The 19611-nt window shown below is 38.4% G+C and overlaps 1 protein-coding gene across 4 annotated transcripts in view; it reads right to left on the minus strand.

Annotated features, from left to right (window-relative positions):
- LOC128732354 (protein white) overlaps positions 1 to 19611 on the minus strand; it is a 46740-nt gene that overhangs the window by 20379 nt on the left and 6750 nt on the right. For 3 of the 4 annotated variants that reach the window (XM_053825622.1, XM_053825602.1, XM_053825609.1), the window contains one exon: positions 14474 to 14590. In XM_053825622.1, coding sequence (XP_053681597.1) covers positions 14474 to 14539 — 66 coding nt within the window. In that variant the 5' untranslated portion in view covers positions 14540 to 14590. The remainder of the gene's footprint in view (positions 1 to 14473; positions 14591 to 19611) is intronic. The other variant, XM_053825616.1, reaches the window with a different exon arrangement.

Below are 19611 nucleotides of genomic sequence, written 5' to 3' on the forward strand. Positions count from 1 at the left end.
TGTTTGTAAGGTTTTTTGGCGACTTTTAACCGCATTTTTGTCGTCTTTCGACTTTTCGCGTATTGGTCTTCACTTCTTCGTCATATCTTTTCGCAAATATTTCACTGCAAGTTCGTCGATTATTTGCTGTCATTTTATCGTTCTTTCATCGTCTTTTCGCTACCTTGCATTGTCTGTTCGTCATATTATAGTTGTTTTTTCGGCTTTTAGCCGTATTCGTCATCTCGTTGTCATTTATTTATTATATTTTTATTGTCTTTTCATGGTCTTTTTGCCAGCTTTCCGTCGTAGTTTCGTTTTATGACATTTCGCCGCCTTTTCTTCTTTTTCATTGTGATCTTTTTATCATCCTTCGCCCTGTTTGTTGCCAAGACAACTAAATTGTCTAGTCTTTTTCTTGTTTTTTCGTTGTTCTTTTGGCGTCTTTTTTATGACGTATCTTTTTTGCATGTTTTATCGTCTGACAGTTTTTAAATGTCTCTGTCCCATTGTTTGTCGTGTTTTTTGTCGCCTTTTTATCGTATTTTTGCCATCTTTTTATCATAGTTTCATTGACTTCTATTCACATTTTCGTCAACATTTTGCTGTCTTGCGTCATCTCTTCGTTGTCTTTTCTATTTATTTTAGTTATCTGCTAAAATGTGGGAAAAAATAGAAATGAAAATATTTAGCCATTTTGCCGTACTACAATCAGGAAAATATCAGTATTACTATAAATATCTGCCGTCAAAGCGAAAAATGCTAGTTTTTATTGACAGCATAACAGCAATATAGCAAATCTTTCATTTTTATTACCCTTCTCTTCGCTTCTTTCTCTCAGAAAGAATAAAGTTATGCTTTTCGGGATATTCATTGCATGTAGCGTACTCGTACTTTTTGTCACTGAATGAAACTTTAAATCTTCTCCGCAAAGTTTATGAAAATCCGTAGATTTGAGCACTTGATCCGTAGGTCCGTAGAAAATTCCTAAATCCGCAGATCTGGCATTACTGGGTTGCAGCGCTCAGTTACGTTCACTTACGCTCATTGAACTGCACTGCCTCATAGAAACAACATTTATGTCGTGTATGCAACTTTTGTAGAGCTGAGTATAATCTATAATCTTTTTGGAAGGAATACTGCATTATTTTTTTTCATTTTGTGCTGCTAAAGGTCTGAAAGCTTTATTATTGTAAGCAGAACTCGAATGAACGCCTTGCGTTTAAAAGGTCCTAATAAACCAATAACAACAACAGCTTTATTATTGAGAAATGAACGTTCGTTTTCCAACGAAAAAATTAGATTACACCAAACTGTACAAATGTTACATACATGACTTTTACAGATTTGGTTCTATCAGGCAGTATACAGTTCAATCAGCGTTATTGGTCGGCAACCCTGATCATACCAAACATTCTATGCATTTGCTCTAACATTTGATTCAAAAGAAAAGGCTTCTTCGTCATTCGATAACATAGCCTTCTCGCAATCGGGCTCATCATTTTGGGCCCTATTCTCACAGCCACCTCACCACACTTCTTTCATGCGCCCTATTCTCACAGTCATCCTCACCTCACTTAACAGGCCCCATTTGATTTGTACAGTTACCCAGGTAAGCAGAGTCAGCTAGGTGACTCTGAGAATCGCAAATTGTGCTCTCACCCAAAAAATTTAGGTGAGGTGACTGTGAGAATAGGGCCCTTTGAATTTCATAATGGCATTCGACATTCATTTCTGCTCTACCAACATCAGCACATGAAAAACTCAGGTTAATTTCGAATCCCGAGCTAGTAAAGAAAATAACAAGTAATCCAATAAATAATTAACAAATAAATATTTATTCAATTAAAACCATAAATGAAGAGATTCAAATATTTGTGTTCCAAAATTACTATATTGTACAGTAAAGCACGTGTTACGATTGATTACAAACAGCAACATGAGCCGGTGTATGAGCTTGAAACATTTTCGGTATACCATTCAACATGGACGGCATACCAACAAGGGTAAAGCTCATATTGTCAAGCCGGTATCAATATGTTGATGCGCTTGATTTATTTCAATTTTCTTTACTCAGATATTTACCCGCTAGGCGTAAGAGAAATATTGGGTCGTTTTGTTGTTTGAAAATAGATTTGAATATTATTTTGCTACGTTAGTAGTAACTGGTTCTCAACCTTAGCTGCAACAACCGTGACTGCGACAAAGCCTGTCGAAATGGGGATATAATTGTGAAGCTATACATATAGTAAGGGCATCTACTTTGAAGGACCAAGTATAGGTAATTCGATCCTTCATTAGTATTGTTTTGCTATTGTGGGATCATTATACTCCAGTCCAGAGCCTCACTTGGGTTGTACAGGAAGTAACCTGGCAGCTTAGCAATCGATTTTTAATGCTACGATGACGGTTCTGCTTGTATAGGTTGCACTGATTCGAAACGAACAGGATTAGTTTTTTTCGGTAAAATTTCCATGTTCTAATGAAGTCATAGATGTGCGTTACAAGTGCTAGGTCAGTACAACGATATGCAAAAGAAAAACAATAACTACAAGAAAAAAAAAACAATAATACATCTAAAATGTTATGTGGGTTACGTACGTTATGATTTGGAAAAATAAACAATAATACATCTAAAATGTTATGTGGATTTGGAAAAATTGCATAATCTATACCTATAAAAATGGATTTCTGTCTGTTTGTCGGTATGTTCCTTATAGAATCGAAAACTACTGAACCGATCGGCGTGAAAATTTGCATGTAGACGTAGGGGTTTTTGGGGCCGGGGAAGATTTTTATGATAGATAGAGAACCTTTCCTCCCCTAAGAGGGGGGGCTCCCATACAAATGAAACACAAATTTCTACATGACTACAGAACTAATCAAGCAAATGGAACCAAATTTGGCATATGGGTGATTTTGGAGGCAAGATTTTTTTTCTATGGTGAAATGAGTCCCCTTCCCTCTTTAAAAAGGGAATTATGACCCCTCTCCCCTTTAAGAGTGGGGGGGGGGGGGTTCTATACAAATGAAATACAAATTTCCTCATAATTTGAGAACTATTCAAGCAAATGGAACCAAATTTGGCTTATGGGGGTTTTAGGAGGGGGGCGTAACTCAAAAACTAATCGAACTCGAGAAATTTAAGACTCTTTCATAAAACATTAGTCAATAACAAGACCACAAAAACTATATAACACTAAATCATTCAGGGCGAGACAACCGCTTTGTTCGCTTGTTGCAAAATCTATATTGACGCTGACCAGCACGATTTTAACCCGAAAAGATCGGTGACCACAAATCTGATGCAGTTTGTTTCCCGCTGTCTGCAAAATCTGGACTCTAGTTTTCAAACCGATGCTATTTATTTGGATCTGAAAGCCGCTTTCGATCGAGTGAACCACGAAATACAACTCAGCAAAATGGAACGACTGGGTGTATCTACGGATGCCGTATGCTGGTTCAGTTCTTACGTGACAAACAGAAGCTCATGTGTGAAATTAGGAACTACTTTCTCCAGCTGCTTCTCCAATCAATCTGGAGTTCCGCAAGGCAGCAACCTAGGCCCGCTGCTCTTTTCGATTTTTATAAATAATGTCAAATTGCTGCTTCCACATGGTTGACTATTTTATGCTGACCAAACTAACACCCATATTCTGTATTTCAAACGAGTTGAAATATTTCGTTCGACTTGGCAAATATTTCGTTCGAGTTGGTTTTTCATATGAAGATCTTTCGTTCGAACCGCTGTTTTTTCGAACGAAACATAAACCCGTTCGAAATACAGAATAGGAGTGTAAAATGTTTAAAACTACATACGTGCCTGAATGACTGTGTGGAATTGTAGGAGTACTTGAACATGTTTGTGTGCTGGTGTGATGCAAACTGTTTAATGCTAAGTATAGAGAAATATAACGTAATGTTGTTTCACAGAAAACGTACGCCTATTGAATATGACTATACTGTCTCTGGCCAACACCTTCTTCGCGTACAGTGTATTAAAGATTTGGAAGTGCTGTTGGATAATGCATTGACATTCAAGAGCCACTACGACAGCATTATCTCCAAAGCCAACTATCAACTTGGATTCATATTGTAAGCATTGAGACTTACCATACATCCCAGGGGGCGGCCTATCTAACCTGGTTTTGTCGATCGTTACTTTCCCCGAACGCGCGGTCTTGGATTAACACGGGACCGTAGCACTGTGGGAGGATGTTATTCAGAGGCGGGAACAGTATAGAGTAGCACCGGCTCGCTACTCAACGGGAGGATGCTTCTCGGCGGCTTGTAACAACTTTTCACTTGCGGATTGGCACACCGGAATATTAAGGGAAGCTTTACTCTGGACACTGGGATGGCGGAGTTATTCTTCACGCACTACACGGCCTACGGGTACTCGTTCCACTACACAGGCCGTACTTCGACCGGAATGACGGATCGAAGCTTCAGCGGGTTTATCTTCTGGTCACGCACGGCACTTCGCGACACAATTCTCGTAAGCTTCTCAATCTTTCGACTAAAAAGTAACCACGTGGCAAACTCAGTATCTATATCAGAACAGCGGACCCGCGTCCGATCGCTTCAACAATCCGAACAGAAAAGCCCAGACCCCTTTCGATAGGCTCGCAACGCCCTCTCGCAGGCTTATGCGGAACTCAGCGTTACGCCACTCCTCTGCTACCGATCGGTTCGTGTGTTGTCGCCATTGGTAACCGCGGCGTCTCGATAGGGGATTTAATTTTAAAGTTTAACAATATTTCAAACCTAACTCCTAACATGCAAAAACAAATACAATTTTTTTCAATAACTATTTACATTTACTATGGGACATGGTCACATGTTACAATCTTCAAGATTGCGAATGAGTTCCGCGACCCACTTTGCCTCAAATCGCTTTACTGCTCACTTGTGCGATCAATCCTCGAAAATAAACCAAACTGCTTACGAATCGTATTGACTGCCCGTCACTATTAGAGCACTATTAGCCATGTATGCTCCCGTACGACCGTTACGCCAGATAAACTTCTTTTATTTGGAACCGCGGAATCATTTATATGGAGCTCATGAACCTGTTCGAATTATGTGTCTTCGTTTTAATGAGGTGTTTGAGATGTTTGACTTCAATATGCAAATACATGTTTTTCATGTGACCGTTTGCTTATGTTAGGAATTAGTTTTAGAAATTAAGAATATTCATTAAGACAAATTTATGGTCAGATGCAGGGCCGGCGATAGCTAATTTGTCGCTCCACACAAATTTTCAAAATGGCGCCTCCAGGACTAACGAAAAACAGACGGTGTTGCTGTGTGCCGACTCGTACGTCTTTCTGTATAACCACTTACGTGGCAAACCACTCGTGAGTAGCCAGCTGCCCGTGAGGGCTAGCGGCACACTGGGATACAGATTTTGCATTACTTTTTGTTTTCTTCTTCATCTTACGCCTTCGATTCTACACGCGGGTGGGAGTGCGAGTCTTCGCGAGTGATCGGTATCAGTTGCTCAGGCTATAATAACGTGCAAGAGCGACGACCGTGGCTGTTAGTTAAATACACACTCGCAAAAGTCATTGCAGTGTATGAATAATAAAAGCAGGAGTCCGAAAGGAATGCTTATGCTGGTATATTTGTTCGAAAGAGTACGCGTGTGTGAGGAAATTAGCCCACACAAGTGCGGGCTTCGTAACACTGATCACAGTCAACCACTATTTCTTTTGAATAATTGTCAGTTTCTTGAAACCCATTACTATAATGACAAACCTTCAGAAACGAAAAAGTTCGGTTCATATTTTCTCTTACTTCAGAAACTTCGTCCTCATACCTTGCTACTTCATCGAAGATGAATCTGCTGATTGCGGACTCCGAAGAGATTCGAAAATCTCTCCCGAAAAATCAATGTCCCATTCCCACCACGTTTATCTCAGTGTTTTGATTGTTGTGTTTTGTTGCGAATCGATTTTCATCAGGAGGAGGCGTAGCGCAAACGGAAAGCGAAGAATGGCATAGACGTATGAACCATGCACTGCTGGCATTACATGGAATGATTCTCAAACTACACTTGTCGAAAGTTGGGAGAGTACAATGGGTCGGTCACGTCGCAAGAATACCCGATGACCGTACAGTGAATCTGTTCTCTTCTAGACCTTCATTGGCCTTAAGGGCCTCATATACGTACGCATATGTTAGGCTGGAAACAATTAAAATGGTGGCGGGTCATTCAGGTCGAGCGACAAGCCCAACATCTTCTTTTGCCTGCTTGGTTCGTGACACTCATACACAGGTGTGAGTGTTGACCGAACATGAATACACCAACATTTTCGGCCAACATGTTCGTACGCGTATGAGGACCTTTAGAAAAAGAGAAACCCAACTTACTAGATGGCTCGATCAGGTTGACGCGATTTGCTTGTGTCGAGATGCTCAACGAATTGGTGACAAATAGCCCAGGCCCCAATACAGCGAAGAGTAACTCTAGTTACACCACTTGCCATCCCGGCTTTATGCTGCTAAAGGAGAGGAAAGAACGTTTTATATTAACCACTTATTCATTTAATGCTACAGTTTTTTTTAATGTAGGCGAAATGGCGCCCCCTCGGTGGTGCTCCAAGCAGCTGCTTGTTCTGCTTAAATGGTGTAGCTACACCATTTAGTGTTACACTTTTCGCTGGACAAACGAACGCTCGCGGTGCAGCAGTAGTGATGTGATATGTGTATGTTGGTGTTTTCTTTAGCAATGGTGTAGCACAAAAATCGAAAACGATCAGTTTTGGTACAAAAAAGCTACATCGCAGATTTCTGTGTAATTTCTTCCAATAATATAAAAATCGACCCGGCAACCATAAAAGAGCATTTCATTTTTTGATTACGCGGTGGATAACTTTCAATGAAACTCACAATACCTATATGCGAAAACGATATCAAAATTCAATCAAAAGTTAGTGAAAAATCCCACCCGAAACGTTCCTTCACCTTATTGGCAATCGGATTAGATCATGCAGTAGGTCTTGAAGACCGATGATAGGCTAAAAAGCCGATTAATCAGGGGTCACCTATTTTAATCAGTTGAAAATAAATTGGCTTAAAGTGCAGTTCATACTACACTCAAGTCTTTTTTTACACGGTTTGTTTTTTCCGATTACTCAAGAATGGTGCAACTTAGGGACCATTTACAATCTATGCGACGAAAGTCGGGCCTCTCCCAAATGTATTGAGAAATAAATGAATGGTCCCTGAGTTTCCCGGTTCTTAATAATCAAAAAAACAAACCTTGTGAAAAAAGTTCTTGAGTGTATATGTATTGAGTGTACTTTACTGATGCTGAAATGTCCCTTTATGGGAACCGGTTCCGGAGTCATAGTGTCCCAAGGAACAATTTTTGCTTATTAAACGTTTAACCGACAGCTTTTATTCAGCACATGCTGTATAGCTGCTTTTCAAGTATGTCTAAACACCTCTGTTCAATGCTTATACAGTTGGTTTTGGAGAATTTAAGCAGCACAGTGCTGAATATGGGCGTGGAAGATGCGTTTGTATGACTGTTATGTAACGTATAGTAAAATGTTTATTCAGTACGTATAGATATGTTTATTAAACTTCTGCTGATGACACTGAAGCTACGTTTATTCGACAGCTGTTCAACATTTAGACAACAGAAAGAAAAAAAATGCAGCTAAGTATTTTTATTTTATTTTGTGGGTTTCGTTATTTTCATGGCCATTTTAGTATGCATATATTATAATTTAATAAGAGACTTAATAGGAAATCATTGGTTGACTCAAAATTCATCAAGCCTGCCATATAATTTTTTTATTCACCCGGGTTCGAACTTACATCCTGTCGGTCGGAAGCCGTTAACGAACACATCTGAGATAATCTGACATATGACAGGCGCCGAGTTTTCAGCCGATGTAGATTTACCAGCTTAAGTTTGTCAAGCGTGGAACAAAAATGGGCTAAAATACATTTAAGCGCTGAAGAGTAGTTTCTTAAATCATGTTTGGCATCTGCTGTACAAGATTACTTTAGAAGTATTTATTCCGCACATGTTAAACATTTAACAAACTATTTGTACTAAAATAAGGCATTTCGCTTGTACCACCAGCAACATAACACAGTCACAACACAGAGGTCTTTTTTTCTTGTGAATAATTTCGACGGTGAGCGGTTCTACTGAATAAATTTCACTGGAAACTAGAAATCCAGAATGTTCGGCTAGCGATTGTTCATTTAGTTAGCAGTGATGTGATTAGCAGCAGCAGTGATTAGTTAACAGCAGGAATAATTCGTGCTAGTACCGCAGAGGAGGAATACTTTTGTCACCCCGTCATTAGTTTACGCAGATAGTCCTGAGCTTCCAGAAAACAAAAAAGAGCAGCGGAAGGCACGAGAAGCAGTGGTATTTTTGCGTACCGGCAGCGAGAGCTGGTCACACGATTACGGCGCTACCAGCAGTGGTGGTATCGCCACTATGCCACCCAACCATAACAATTCTGGCGGCTTCAGCCCGAAGAAATTCATCTCGCTGAGCAAATCCATTGTGAGTAACTTGCAAAGCGTTAAGCAGAGCTGGTTGTCTTTGGATAAGTTTGTTAAATTTATTGGTACGACGAGCGATAACGACACGCCGAGGGAAAAGATACACACCGTGCAGGCAACAACACTTAAAAGGTTCCACGACCAGCAAAGATTTGCGGCGGCTAAAAGTGGTTATGCAAATGTTTTCTATTCTTAATGTATCAAAAAATAAAAATAAAGTGTACTTAATATAAATTTAAAGCATAAATTATAAAGTGTAACGTATAAAGTGTCATTCAAGTTATCGATGTTATTGGCTGCCATCGAGCACCTTTTATTCCATACCTGCTCTTAGTGGTGCTACTGATACGTTTGTACGACGATTATTCGACACATATTCTACAATTCCTCTTAGCAATGCAGCTGATGCGTTTGGGCAACTTTCATTCCACTCTTATTCCACACTCGCTCTCAGCAATGCAGCTGATACGTTTGCGCAACGCTCATTCCACACTTATTCCACTTTTATTCCACACCTTCTTGCAGCAATGCTGCGCAACATTTATTCCACTGTTATTCCACACTTGGTCTCAGTAATGCTGCAAATTCGTTTGTACAACATTTATTCCACTATTATTCCACTTTTATTCTGCACTTGCTCTCAGCAATGCTGCTGATACATTTGCGCAACGCTCATACCACTCTTATTCCACTCTTATTCCACACTCGCTCTCAGCAATGCTGCTGATACGTTTGCGCAACGCTCATTCCACTCTTATTCCACTTTTACTCCACAATTGCTCTTGACTGACACGTTTGCACAACGTCTATTCGACATGCATTTGAATGGTAGCTTTTAAGCGACCATTATTCCACACCTGCTCTTAGCCGTACTGCCGATACGTTTGCATAACGTTTATTCGACTCTTATTCCGCAATTATATAACAACGTATAAATGTTGATTAGAAGCTAGAAAAAACGTAAGATATGACGTTTAAACAACAGACAATTCAGCAAATTCGCTTATTCAGCACCGAATGCTACCACACAACTCTTATTCCACACCTGCTTGTTTAGGTGCTGCCGTTTTGTTCCTTGGGGTCCCCCTGGATCCGGATGGTGCGCGCCATGGCTCGTAACTACGGCAAAGTAACTGATATGTCCACAGTCGATGATATATTTACAAACATCAACAGATTTCAAACAAATTTTAAATATTTGACAACTTTATCTAAAAAAGCCATGTCGCGGTCCCCCAAGGAACTCCGGAATAACTCCGGGGCCATAAGCCATATGGCCATTATCTTTAGATATTATGAAAATCGAAAAGATTTCTTTATCTTTAGATATTATGAAAATCGAAAAGAAATCCCCCAAATTTGGTAAAAAAATATTGAAAGATGAAAAAGTTACGACCATTTTAGTGAATTTTGCGGTGCTAAAAATGATGTAGACCTTAGAGGGGTTAATGTTTTATGGAAGAGTCGAATTTCTCGAGTTCGATTAGTTATTGAGTTTCGCAAAAATTTCTGATTTATTTGTATGAGAATCCATATCCCCCTACCACAAGGGTGAGGGGTCACTAACCATCATAAAATAAATTCAAGACTCCAACGTCTCCCACATGCCAAAATTGGTTCCATTTGCTTGATTAGTTTTCAAGTTATAAAGAAATTTGAATTTTATTTGTATGGGAGCCCCCCTCCTAAACAGGAAATGGATTTTAATTCATCTTAATTAGTCTTAATTCATCATAGAAAAAATTTCTGCCCCACATGCCAAATTTAGTTCCATTTGCTTGATTAGTACTCAAGTTATGAGGAAATTTGTATTTCACTTGTATGTGAGACCCCCCTCTTAAAAGGGGAAGGGATCGTAATTCACCATAGAAAAAAATCTTGCCTCCAAAACCACTTACATGTCAAATTTGGTTCCATTTGCTTGATTAGTTCTAGAGTTATGAGGAAATCTGTATTTCGTTTGCATGGGAGCCCCCCCTCTTAAAGTGGGGAGGGGTCTCAATACAACACAGAAAATATTGCTGCCTCCAAAAACACCCACATGCCAAATTTGGATCCATTTGCTTGATTAGTTCTCGAGTTATGAGAAAATTTGTATATCATTTGTATATGAACCCCCCCTCTTAAAGTGGAGAGGGGTCCTAATTCACCATAGAAAATATTTTTGCCCTCGAAAACTTTCACATGCCAAATTTTGTTCCATTTGCATGATTAGTTCTAGAGTTATGAGGAAATTTGTATTTCATTTGTATAGGAGCCCTCCCTCCTCCCAGTAAACCATTTGGTTTGTATATCTCGATTGCAACTGAGGTATACGAAATCATATCTGAACGAAAAAGTTATATTTCACGCCATATAAGAACATATATGTACCAAAGTGGAGGCAATATACGTGCGAAAATTTTGACAACTATTTGTAATTCTATTTTGCGCAGTTTTTGTAACACGCAATTAAATACTCCTGAATATATGATAAAGATATAATCAAATATTGCAATTGTCTATCCTGCTTTATAATTCACAGTCATGAATTGTATATGAAGACACGCACGACTGCAAAACAACTTATTGTTCACTTAGATTTGACATACTCTAATCATTATAGAATTCCAATGTGAAATTGACATGAAAACGATTTAATGTGAACTTTATATTACGATTTTGTGTTATCTGGGCTAAAGCGGGAAGAGGTCCCAATTCATCATAGAAAAAAAATTTGTCTCCCAAAACACCCATATGCCACATTTGGTTCCATTTGCTTGATTAGTTCTCGAGTTATGAGGAAATTTGCATTTCATTTGTGCAGGAGCCCCCCCTCTTAAAGTGGGGAGGGGTTCTAATTCACCATAGAAAATATTTTAGGCCTCGAAAACCTTCACATGGCAAATTTGGTTCCATTTGCTTGATTAGTTCTCGAGTTATGAGGAAATTTGTATTTCATTTGTTTGGAAGCCCCCCCTCTTAAAGGGGAAAGGAGTCATAATTCCCCTTCTAAAGCAGGGAGGGGTCTCAATTTACCATAGAATAAATTCTTGTCACCAAAAACACCCACATGCCAAATTTTGTTCTATTTGCTTGATTACTTCTCGAGTTATGAAGAAATTTGTAGACTAATCTCAAGTTTTTTTTTAGTCTTAACCTTGAAATGCGGTCATACATATATATTAATATTTTTTTGAAACGATGGTTCTACAATTGATGAAGGGACGGTAGGGGAAAGAAATGAAAATTTTTTGGTGAAGGAGGGGAAGAGCGAAAAGGAAGGGGGGGGGGGTTTGGTAGCTGTGCTTGACAAGTAGTCATTTTGACTCCTACCTTTTGCACCTACGACTCATGCACCTACCAGCATTGGACAAAAGATAGGAGTCAAAATGACTACTTGTCAAGCATAGCTACCAAACCCCCCCCCCTTCCTTTTCGCTCTTCCCCTCCTTCACCAAAAAATTTTCATTTCTTTCCCTACCGTCCCTTCATCAATTGTAGAACCATCGTTTCAAAAAAATATTAAGAAATTTGTGTTTCATTTGTATGGGAGCCCCCCTCTCTTAGTTGGGGGAGGGATCTCCAATCATCACTAAAACCTTTCCTGGCCCGAAAAACCTCTACATGCAAATTTGGTTCGGTAGTTATCGATTCTATATGGAACATACGGACAGACAGACAGACAGAAATCCATTTTTATATATAAGACTAGCTGACCCGACAAACTTCGTATTGCCACAAATTAACCTGTGTTGTACATAAATCATGAATCTCGGATGATCTTTGTCACAATCTCGAGTTTTGCAAGTTTCTGAGGAGTTCAACCTTAGATGATTCATTTTGGCAGTTACGTAACTATGAAAGCATCCCAGGTAACCAATGCATCACCAATGCTATTGAAATATACGAAAATAAGCATTTAAGTCGCCTTAAATGCTACTTAAATGCTATTTTGGCAAAATATACAGCTACTTTACTGAAAACCTTCTTATAGTGCTGACAATGCTAATTTACAGCTAATTACCGACACGAAGAATTTGAATACAATTTTGGATGCCAATTTACAACACCTATGCAGTCAAAAAGCTAACATACAATAACGTGCAATATAAAATGCCAGATACGCTGATTTGCTGCTTACGTTAAGGCTTATTAGTTACCTGGAATGGGTAGTTTAATATACAAATTTGCAATAATTAATTTTTCCTTATCAAGTTTGCAATACATCAGTAAAATTCTAGATTGCTTAAGAAAGCACCTTGGTGATTAAAATGCGTTTAGAATTAGTTCCAACGCCTCAATTTTAAAGCAAAAAATCATAAATTTATGGTTAAAGTTAAACAGTTAGTGGTCCGCTTAGACTGCTTGAAATAGGTTCCCCACCCTACTAAATATTTCCTAACTTAAGCTTGGAAACTACGAGTATATAAATTGCTAATCACGATGACGTGCGCTGGAAGCATGGTTCGTGTTTCATGCATGATGAGCGTAAACCTTGACAAATATCTATTATGTATTTAAGGGTAAGCGGGGCAAGACCGCCCGCCTAAGCAAAACCACCTGTATAAAAAAAAGTTGTAGCTCAAGTTCTAATTTATCTGCTTTAAATGAACAATTGATCTATTACCTACATATAAAAAATAAAAACATAAATATCTGTAATGATTTTCTATTTTTTATTGCGATTTGGAAACACGTCCAAAAAATAGAGTATTTTTTCCATGCGGGGTGAAACACGCCCACTAACGGGGTAAAACCGCCATAGCATATAACTTTAACAATATTCAACCGATTTGAATGAAACTGGTGGCATTGGATTCATGAATTTATCTAATTTAAACAAATTGAATCAGTTTGCTATCAAACAATACATAGTTCCCCGAGATTCGCAAGTTCGAAAGAGTGTCCGGCAACCACTCGTATTGGAAGAATATCAGTAATATAGGTACCGACAGTCTTGAAATTGATACCGTATAGTTTCCTTAGACAACAAGATGGATCGGGTTAGGCATCCTGGAGTCAATCTTTAAGGACTAGAGAGGATCTAAGATAAAATATAACAATATGGGTATTAAAGTTCCTGCAATTGATCCGGTAGGTCATTTTTTGACATTTCAAATTGTTCTGATTGATAAAGCAGATACATATTACTTTTCCATTGCTAAGATAATTTGCTATATTTTCATAAAAAATATGTTTATTCTATGTTATTTGTCCCAAGAGGGAGGAATTATTAAAAAAGCTATATCCGAGAAAACAAGAAAATGTCCATAGCGCCCGCAGGGAAAATTGGCGATTTAGATTTTTCCAAACAGTCCACCAGCTATAAACCAAGCACATTTATATTGTTTTATGTAAATCTGAGATCCTTTGGTCCAAACTATGCAATTATTTTAAAAATCTCCTTATCGCACTAGCATTATACACGACGGTCTTGCGCCGTTCGTTGTGGGCAGTTTTACCCCCAAATGACCGATTTACACATTTCACTATTTATTTCAACAAAACTGCATGAACAGTTACCTAATTTAGGTACTGTCGGATGAAGACAGGATCAGAGAAGCGATGTGGGTTGGATTTACTAAAAGTTTTAACGTTTTGAATAAAATAAACCCTAAGTTCTGCGGGAACAAAGTTATAAAAAACGAAACGATTATAACGAAAAATCTATTTTTATTTATTTCTCCGATAGTTTATACGATATTGCTGTACAAGGTATTGTAAAATATTGCGTACGCATTCAGTAATATGACTGTCATCAACATTTAACACCAATTTGAGCAAGGCCCTGTAAAACCATGGTGGGCGGTTTTACCCCGGCGGGCGTTGTTACCCCGTTTACCCTTACAATCTTAATGTTTAGTTTTAAGACTGTCAGATTTATTAATTATGAAGGGTATCAAAGTCAGCCAAGGGAGCATCACAAATAACCGCATTTGCATAAAACTACATTTATATTCTTAGAATAGACACTTACTCTCGTTACATTGTAATGTTTGCCATCATTTTCAGCATACTGGTGATCATCTGTATTGATTGTCATGATGCCGTCAGGTTATTTTGGCGATTGATGTTAAAATTCGCTAAGCCTGCTCTGGAATAGAAAATTAAAATGTGTTATAATGAATTTGTTAGAACGAAAGAAGAAGAAATGGGTCAATCCCAAAAAGGTGTGAATATTAAACACCTCTCACGCCGAGGTTCAAATCCCAACCCCGCATTCCCAACCCCGAATGACCAAAGGTGCTAAATTGATTATAATCAAAACAAACAAAAAAAGAATGAAAGAATTGCAATTATTTTAGTGTAATAATAATAGAGACTGATGCCATGCAACGTATGTCGCCAATTTTTTGCCTATGCTATACTATAACAAAAGTTAAAAAATTGATCGAAAAACACGAAATTGATCCGAGGCCCGGAGTAAATGTGACTTATACCAATCGATAGAGTTCGACGAACTGAGCAATGTCTCTGTTTGTGTACGAATGTAATGATTTTTAAATCATCTGTTTCTCGGAAATGACTGAACCGATTCGTGCGCTACTACTTTTGTACTTTTGCATACAGTACCACCCCGCTAATCCGTCAAATCTATAGCCTATATATTTCGACTCGATAATCCGGTAATCAAACTAACGTCAGTGTTATTACAAAAGTTCAATTCAATGGACAAAGTAGTCTAAGTCCCACGTAACAAAAAAAACGTCAGCGTGGGGTTGAAATATGATTTTGTTATACATCCATATGTACCTGTAAGTTAAATAAAAAGAAAACTTATCCAATTCAATTCTACTATGTATATTTTATTCTTGACAGATACGTATTGTGCCTACGACTTTCAATGGTCCTATGTCATATTCTACCGATCCAAAGTTTTAGTGTTTTTATAACACTGACGTTAGATTCATCTCGAATCCTCGGCCCTATCTTCAAAGGTGACGGTCTTGCTTGTGCTATTCCCGACTCAACCCTATAAAATGTCTTTTCTCAACTCAATCATAATACACGTTGGCCGTAGCCTTCCCGCCGGCCTCGGAATGGCCGTAGCTCTCTCGCCGGCTCAATCTTAATATACGCTGGCCATGACCCTCTCGTCGGCTCAACTTTAACACGGATTGACCATGGCCATCATCGGGTCATTCTTAATATACGTTCAAATCTCTCTGGTGGAAATTTCCACTACCACGCAATAGAAGTTTTGACAGGTGTTCTTCTACAACGAGATAGAGCGCATAAGATCAACATATTAATCGTTGCGATTATGAAGATAATTGGATTGACAGTTTATAACATTTAAATTTATGGATTGCGTTGATAGCTTATCTCAGTCACCCGACGCATTAAGGAATCGACGAACTAAAACTAAATGAACTAAGTCAATAAACTCTATCCTGATTAATCAACCTAACGGGAGGCAACTAAAATTTTGGATTTATTTCTCAAGCTGTCAAAAAAAGACAAAGATACATGAAGAAGATCTGATTTCCCGAAATAAAAGATACATTATCCATTGTTGAGAAAAAATTGGTGTACATTTGAAGACGGTCCGTAATCGGCTATTCGGCGAAGCTTCCGTTTGAAGCCTGAACAGGAGCGTTGTACGACCGTCATGTCAACTTTGAGAATGCATCTCTTGATTCTACCAATCAACTGTTTGCAATTCGTGGCTTTTCAGATATTTTTGTACACCAAGAAATTCAAAATTTCGAAGAAATCTTCGATTGGACGCACTACGCACAGACCGATTGGACACACAGGTTGGAGACAGATTTTTCGGGTCGTGGTTTTTGGGTAAAAATGGGATCGAAGGGGTATTCAGGAACGATTGTGTTTTATGTCGTTATGCATTGATGCTCTATCCGGCCAAAACACGTATTGTCCATCTACATGATGTTTTCGTAGAGACGGAATCAAAATTTTCTTCAAACATTCGTCTGGCGCACATCTATTGATAGCCAAACCAGAGGGCTTGTTGTAGAAGAAACAAGAAAGAGAACAATGTCCTTCTGTGTCCATAATTTTGGCTGGTCTTCCACTACCTTGCTTGCGAATAGTTGTTGGGCATCTTAAGATACGGTAAACAGTCAAAGCTCCAATATATTCGCTTTTTAAATGCTGTACCATATACTTTTGACGTAGGACTACGTCTTACGGCAAGTTTTGAGATAGGGTGTCATTCCAAAAAATCGAAAAATGCGAGCGTCACGAAAAATGAAAGGTTTTGAGCGCTAATAGCTCAGCGGTTTTCCGATCGATTTTCAATATTCTTACACCAATCGATCGGAAAATCTTCTAAGAATTGACACAAATGAAGAAAAGTATGGATTCTTAATGTTGAACTCTTGAAAATTGAAAATAATGAGCCTATGTTTTACCAGAATTCTCGCTTCGTGATTGGTTGGAAGATTCTTTGCGATGATCTAAACCTATACCAATTTGATATCTGTGCTTGGGAAGTAAGCCAAAACAAGTGACAAAGTTTCCTTATTTCAACAAAATTTCTTAACACCGCGGTTCAACCTAGACCATTTTGATGTCCTTGCTTGGGAAGTATTCCAGAAAGAGTGACAAATCCCCCTCGTACCAACAGATTTCTTACGAACGCGATTAAACCTAGTCCAATTTGATGTCTGTGTTAGGGAAGTGTGCCAGAAAAAGTGACACAAGTTCATTGTCCCAACAGATCGCAAATTCTTTACTCTGCGTGACGATTAAACCTTGGCGAATTTGATATCTGTGTTGGAAAAATGTGCTACAGCTGTAATGTTCGGTTATAATACGACTCTGTATGAAGGTGAAATTAGTCATCATCGATTCTGCCAATTTCAAAAGCAGTTTTTTTGTTTGAAACAAAATTTCGGTTTATGAAAATATATTCGCTATGTTCAGATTGGCAAGAAGAATGCAGTATATACATTTTTATAAACACAATCCCGCTTTTGGGCCGAAAAACTGCTTCCGAAATTTGGATTTCCGACGAAAAGTCAATGACTGCTAGTTTCCCGTGAATACGCATGCTTACCGTTTCATTAGAAGTGTATTGAAAAGATGTGCTGTTGATAAAATAGGATTGAATTGGTGAAATCCCTTCAACGTGGGGAACCATGGGTAATAAAAATAATCTTTAATGTCAGTAAGGTAGCAGGAAAGCAATAGTTTGTGTTCTTGATTTTGTTAAATTGTTTTCAAATGCACAATCTTTTGAGAATTGAACGTATGCAATGTTACTATTTTGATAAATGTTACATACAACGCATGTAGCATCTATATATGTTGCATATAGCATGTATACATGAAGAATCGAATGATTACAAGCATGAATACATGCTACTATCACTACAAAGAGTCCTACGTAGTCCTGCGTCACCTATATATGCGGTCGTGTCATGTACACAACCCCTCTGATTTTTTGCCGAGGTTTCTGTGGCAGTTCGTAGAAGTGTACAACGCGCTCCCCACATGCTTCTTGTTTCAACGCCATTTTAAGCCAAACTGGGTAAGCATAAACAAAACAAAAAATATTGACAAAAAGAGGAGAGAGAGAGAGCTAACATATACATACTCTCATTTCTCTTTGAGCTCGTGTGTTGTTGAGTATAGGAGCCGCGAAAAAATTCCAAAATTTTAGTTGCCACCCGTTATTTTGTCTGGTTCCAAAGATCAACCCTAATTTATTACCCTACTCAATTGTCAACTTAGTCGGCTCTATTCGATCGATTAAACGTACTAACGAATCAGCAGATCCACCTTTTAATCTAGTGACGGGCAAACTGCGGCCCGCGGGCCACATGTGGTCCTTCGAGATGATTCATGCAACCCGCGGACTGATTTGAAAGATGGTGGACTTAGGAGAAAATTTTTTGATGACAAAGGAGTCCCTCAGTTTAGTCATGCAGTCGTGTTAGTCGTGCATGTTGTGAATCTGAATGCTTGCCGGTTTAAATCTTGTGGTGATTAGTGGACAATGGTTTTTAGTTGTCGCCTATTTTACAATTTGTTACGCACAGGAATGGCCAGAGGTTATTGCGGCCCGCGACATTCATGGGCGATCTGATTTGGCTCGCACCATGCCTATGCCTGGGCACTCATAAGTATTGTTGAATCGGGCGATTCAGCCTATCAAAAATTGGCGTTTTGCCAAGCTTTTTTTAAAATCATATCTTTTGAACAAGTGAACCGATTTTCATGATTGTGATACTAAATGAAAGGTATTATTATTCTTTATATTTATTAACTTTTAGTAGTAGGGATATGAACCAATTAACACAGCGTTAAGAAAGAGTTGAATTACGTTCCGAAGATGTGTTAATTTCTATCTCATGTAACTAGTAGGAAATGTTCTTTCACCAGAAGGTGAATTTGAATTAAATCGGTTTAATTTTCTTAAATCTGATTCCTTCTTGAAATGAAGTACATTGGGATTTCGATACTGGCTTCGATTTTCGATTTTGACACGGACCGATTTTGACAAGAAAAGTACTCGTTTTTGGCAACACGAAGTATTTCTCTCAAAATAATTTTCACGTCGAAATTACGGGAAAAGTTATGTGAATATTTTCCATCCAACTTTTCCCGTACTGTTTACGTGAATTGAATGTAGTTTGCCCGCATACTAATGCGTTTACGTGAAAATCAGATGTTAGGGTTGTCAAGTGGTCGGTTTTTCACTTGCAAAGCCGGTGGCCGGTCAATCCTGCAAAAAGGCCGGTTTTCCGACGTATGAAGCCGGATTTGTACTTTTTGTAAATTTTCTGATAAATTTATTAGCAATCCTGAGCAGAAGATTATTGAAGATAGCCAGTTTTGCAGTGACAATACTTTATAATAATACATTAAATTGTCCACTAGCGCCAGAAGCAAGTAGTTGTCACTCGGATAGTAGCTATCTTCAATAACACAGGTCTGCAAAAACAAACAAAAATTCAGATGCATGAGATATTTTAGATGAATTATATGGTTTTTGGGGTGCTGAATCCAAAACTGAATTCCGTTTTTCTCCATCAAGTACAGATTTTTTGCAAATTGTGTTTCTTATATGGATAAGCCGCAAATTAGATGGAAAAAATATTATCACAGATTCGAAATAAAAAACCCTAATAAGATCTTTTTTTA

This window comes from Sabethes cyaneus, chromosome 1 (genome assembly GCF_943734655.1).
Source record: "Sabethes cyaneus chromosome 1, idSabCyanKW18_F2, whole genome shotgun sequence".
NCBI lineage: Eukaryota > Metazoa > Arthropoda > Insecta > Diptera > Culicidae > Sabethes > Sabethes cyaneus.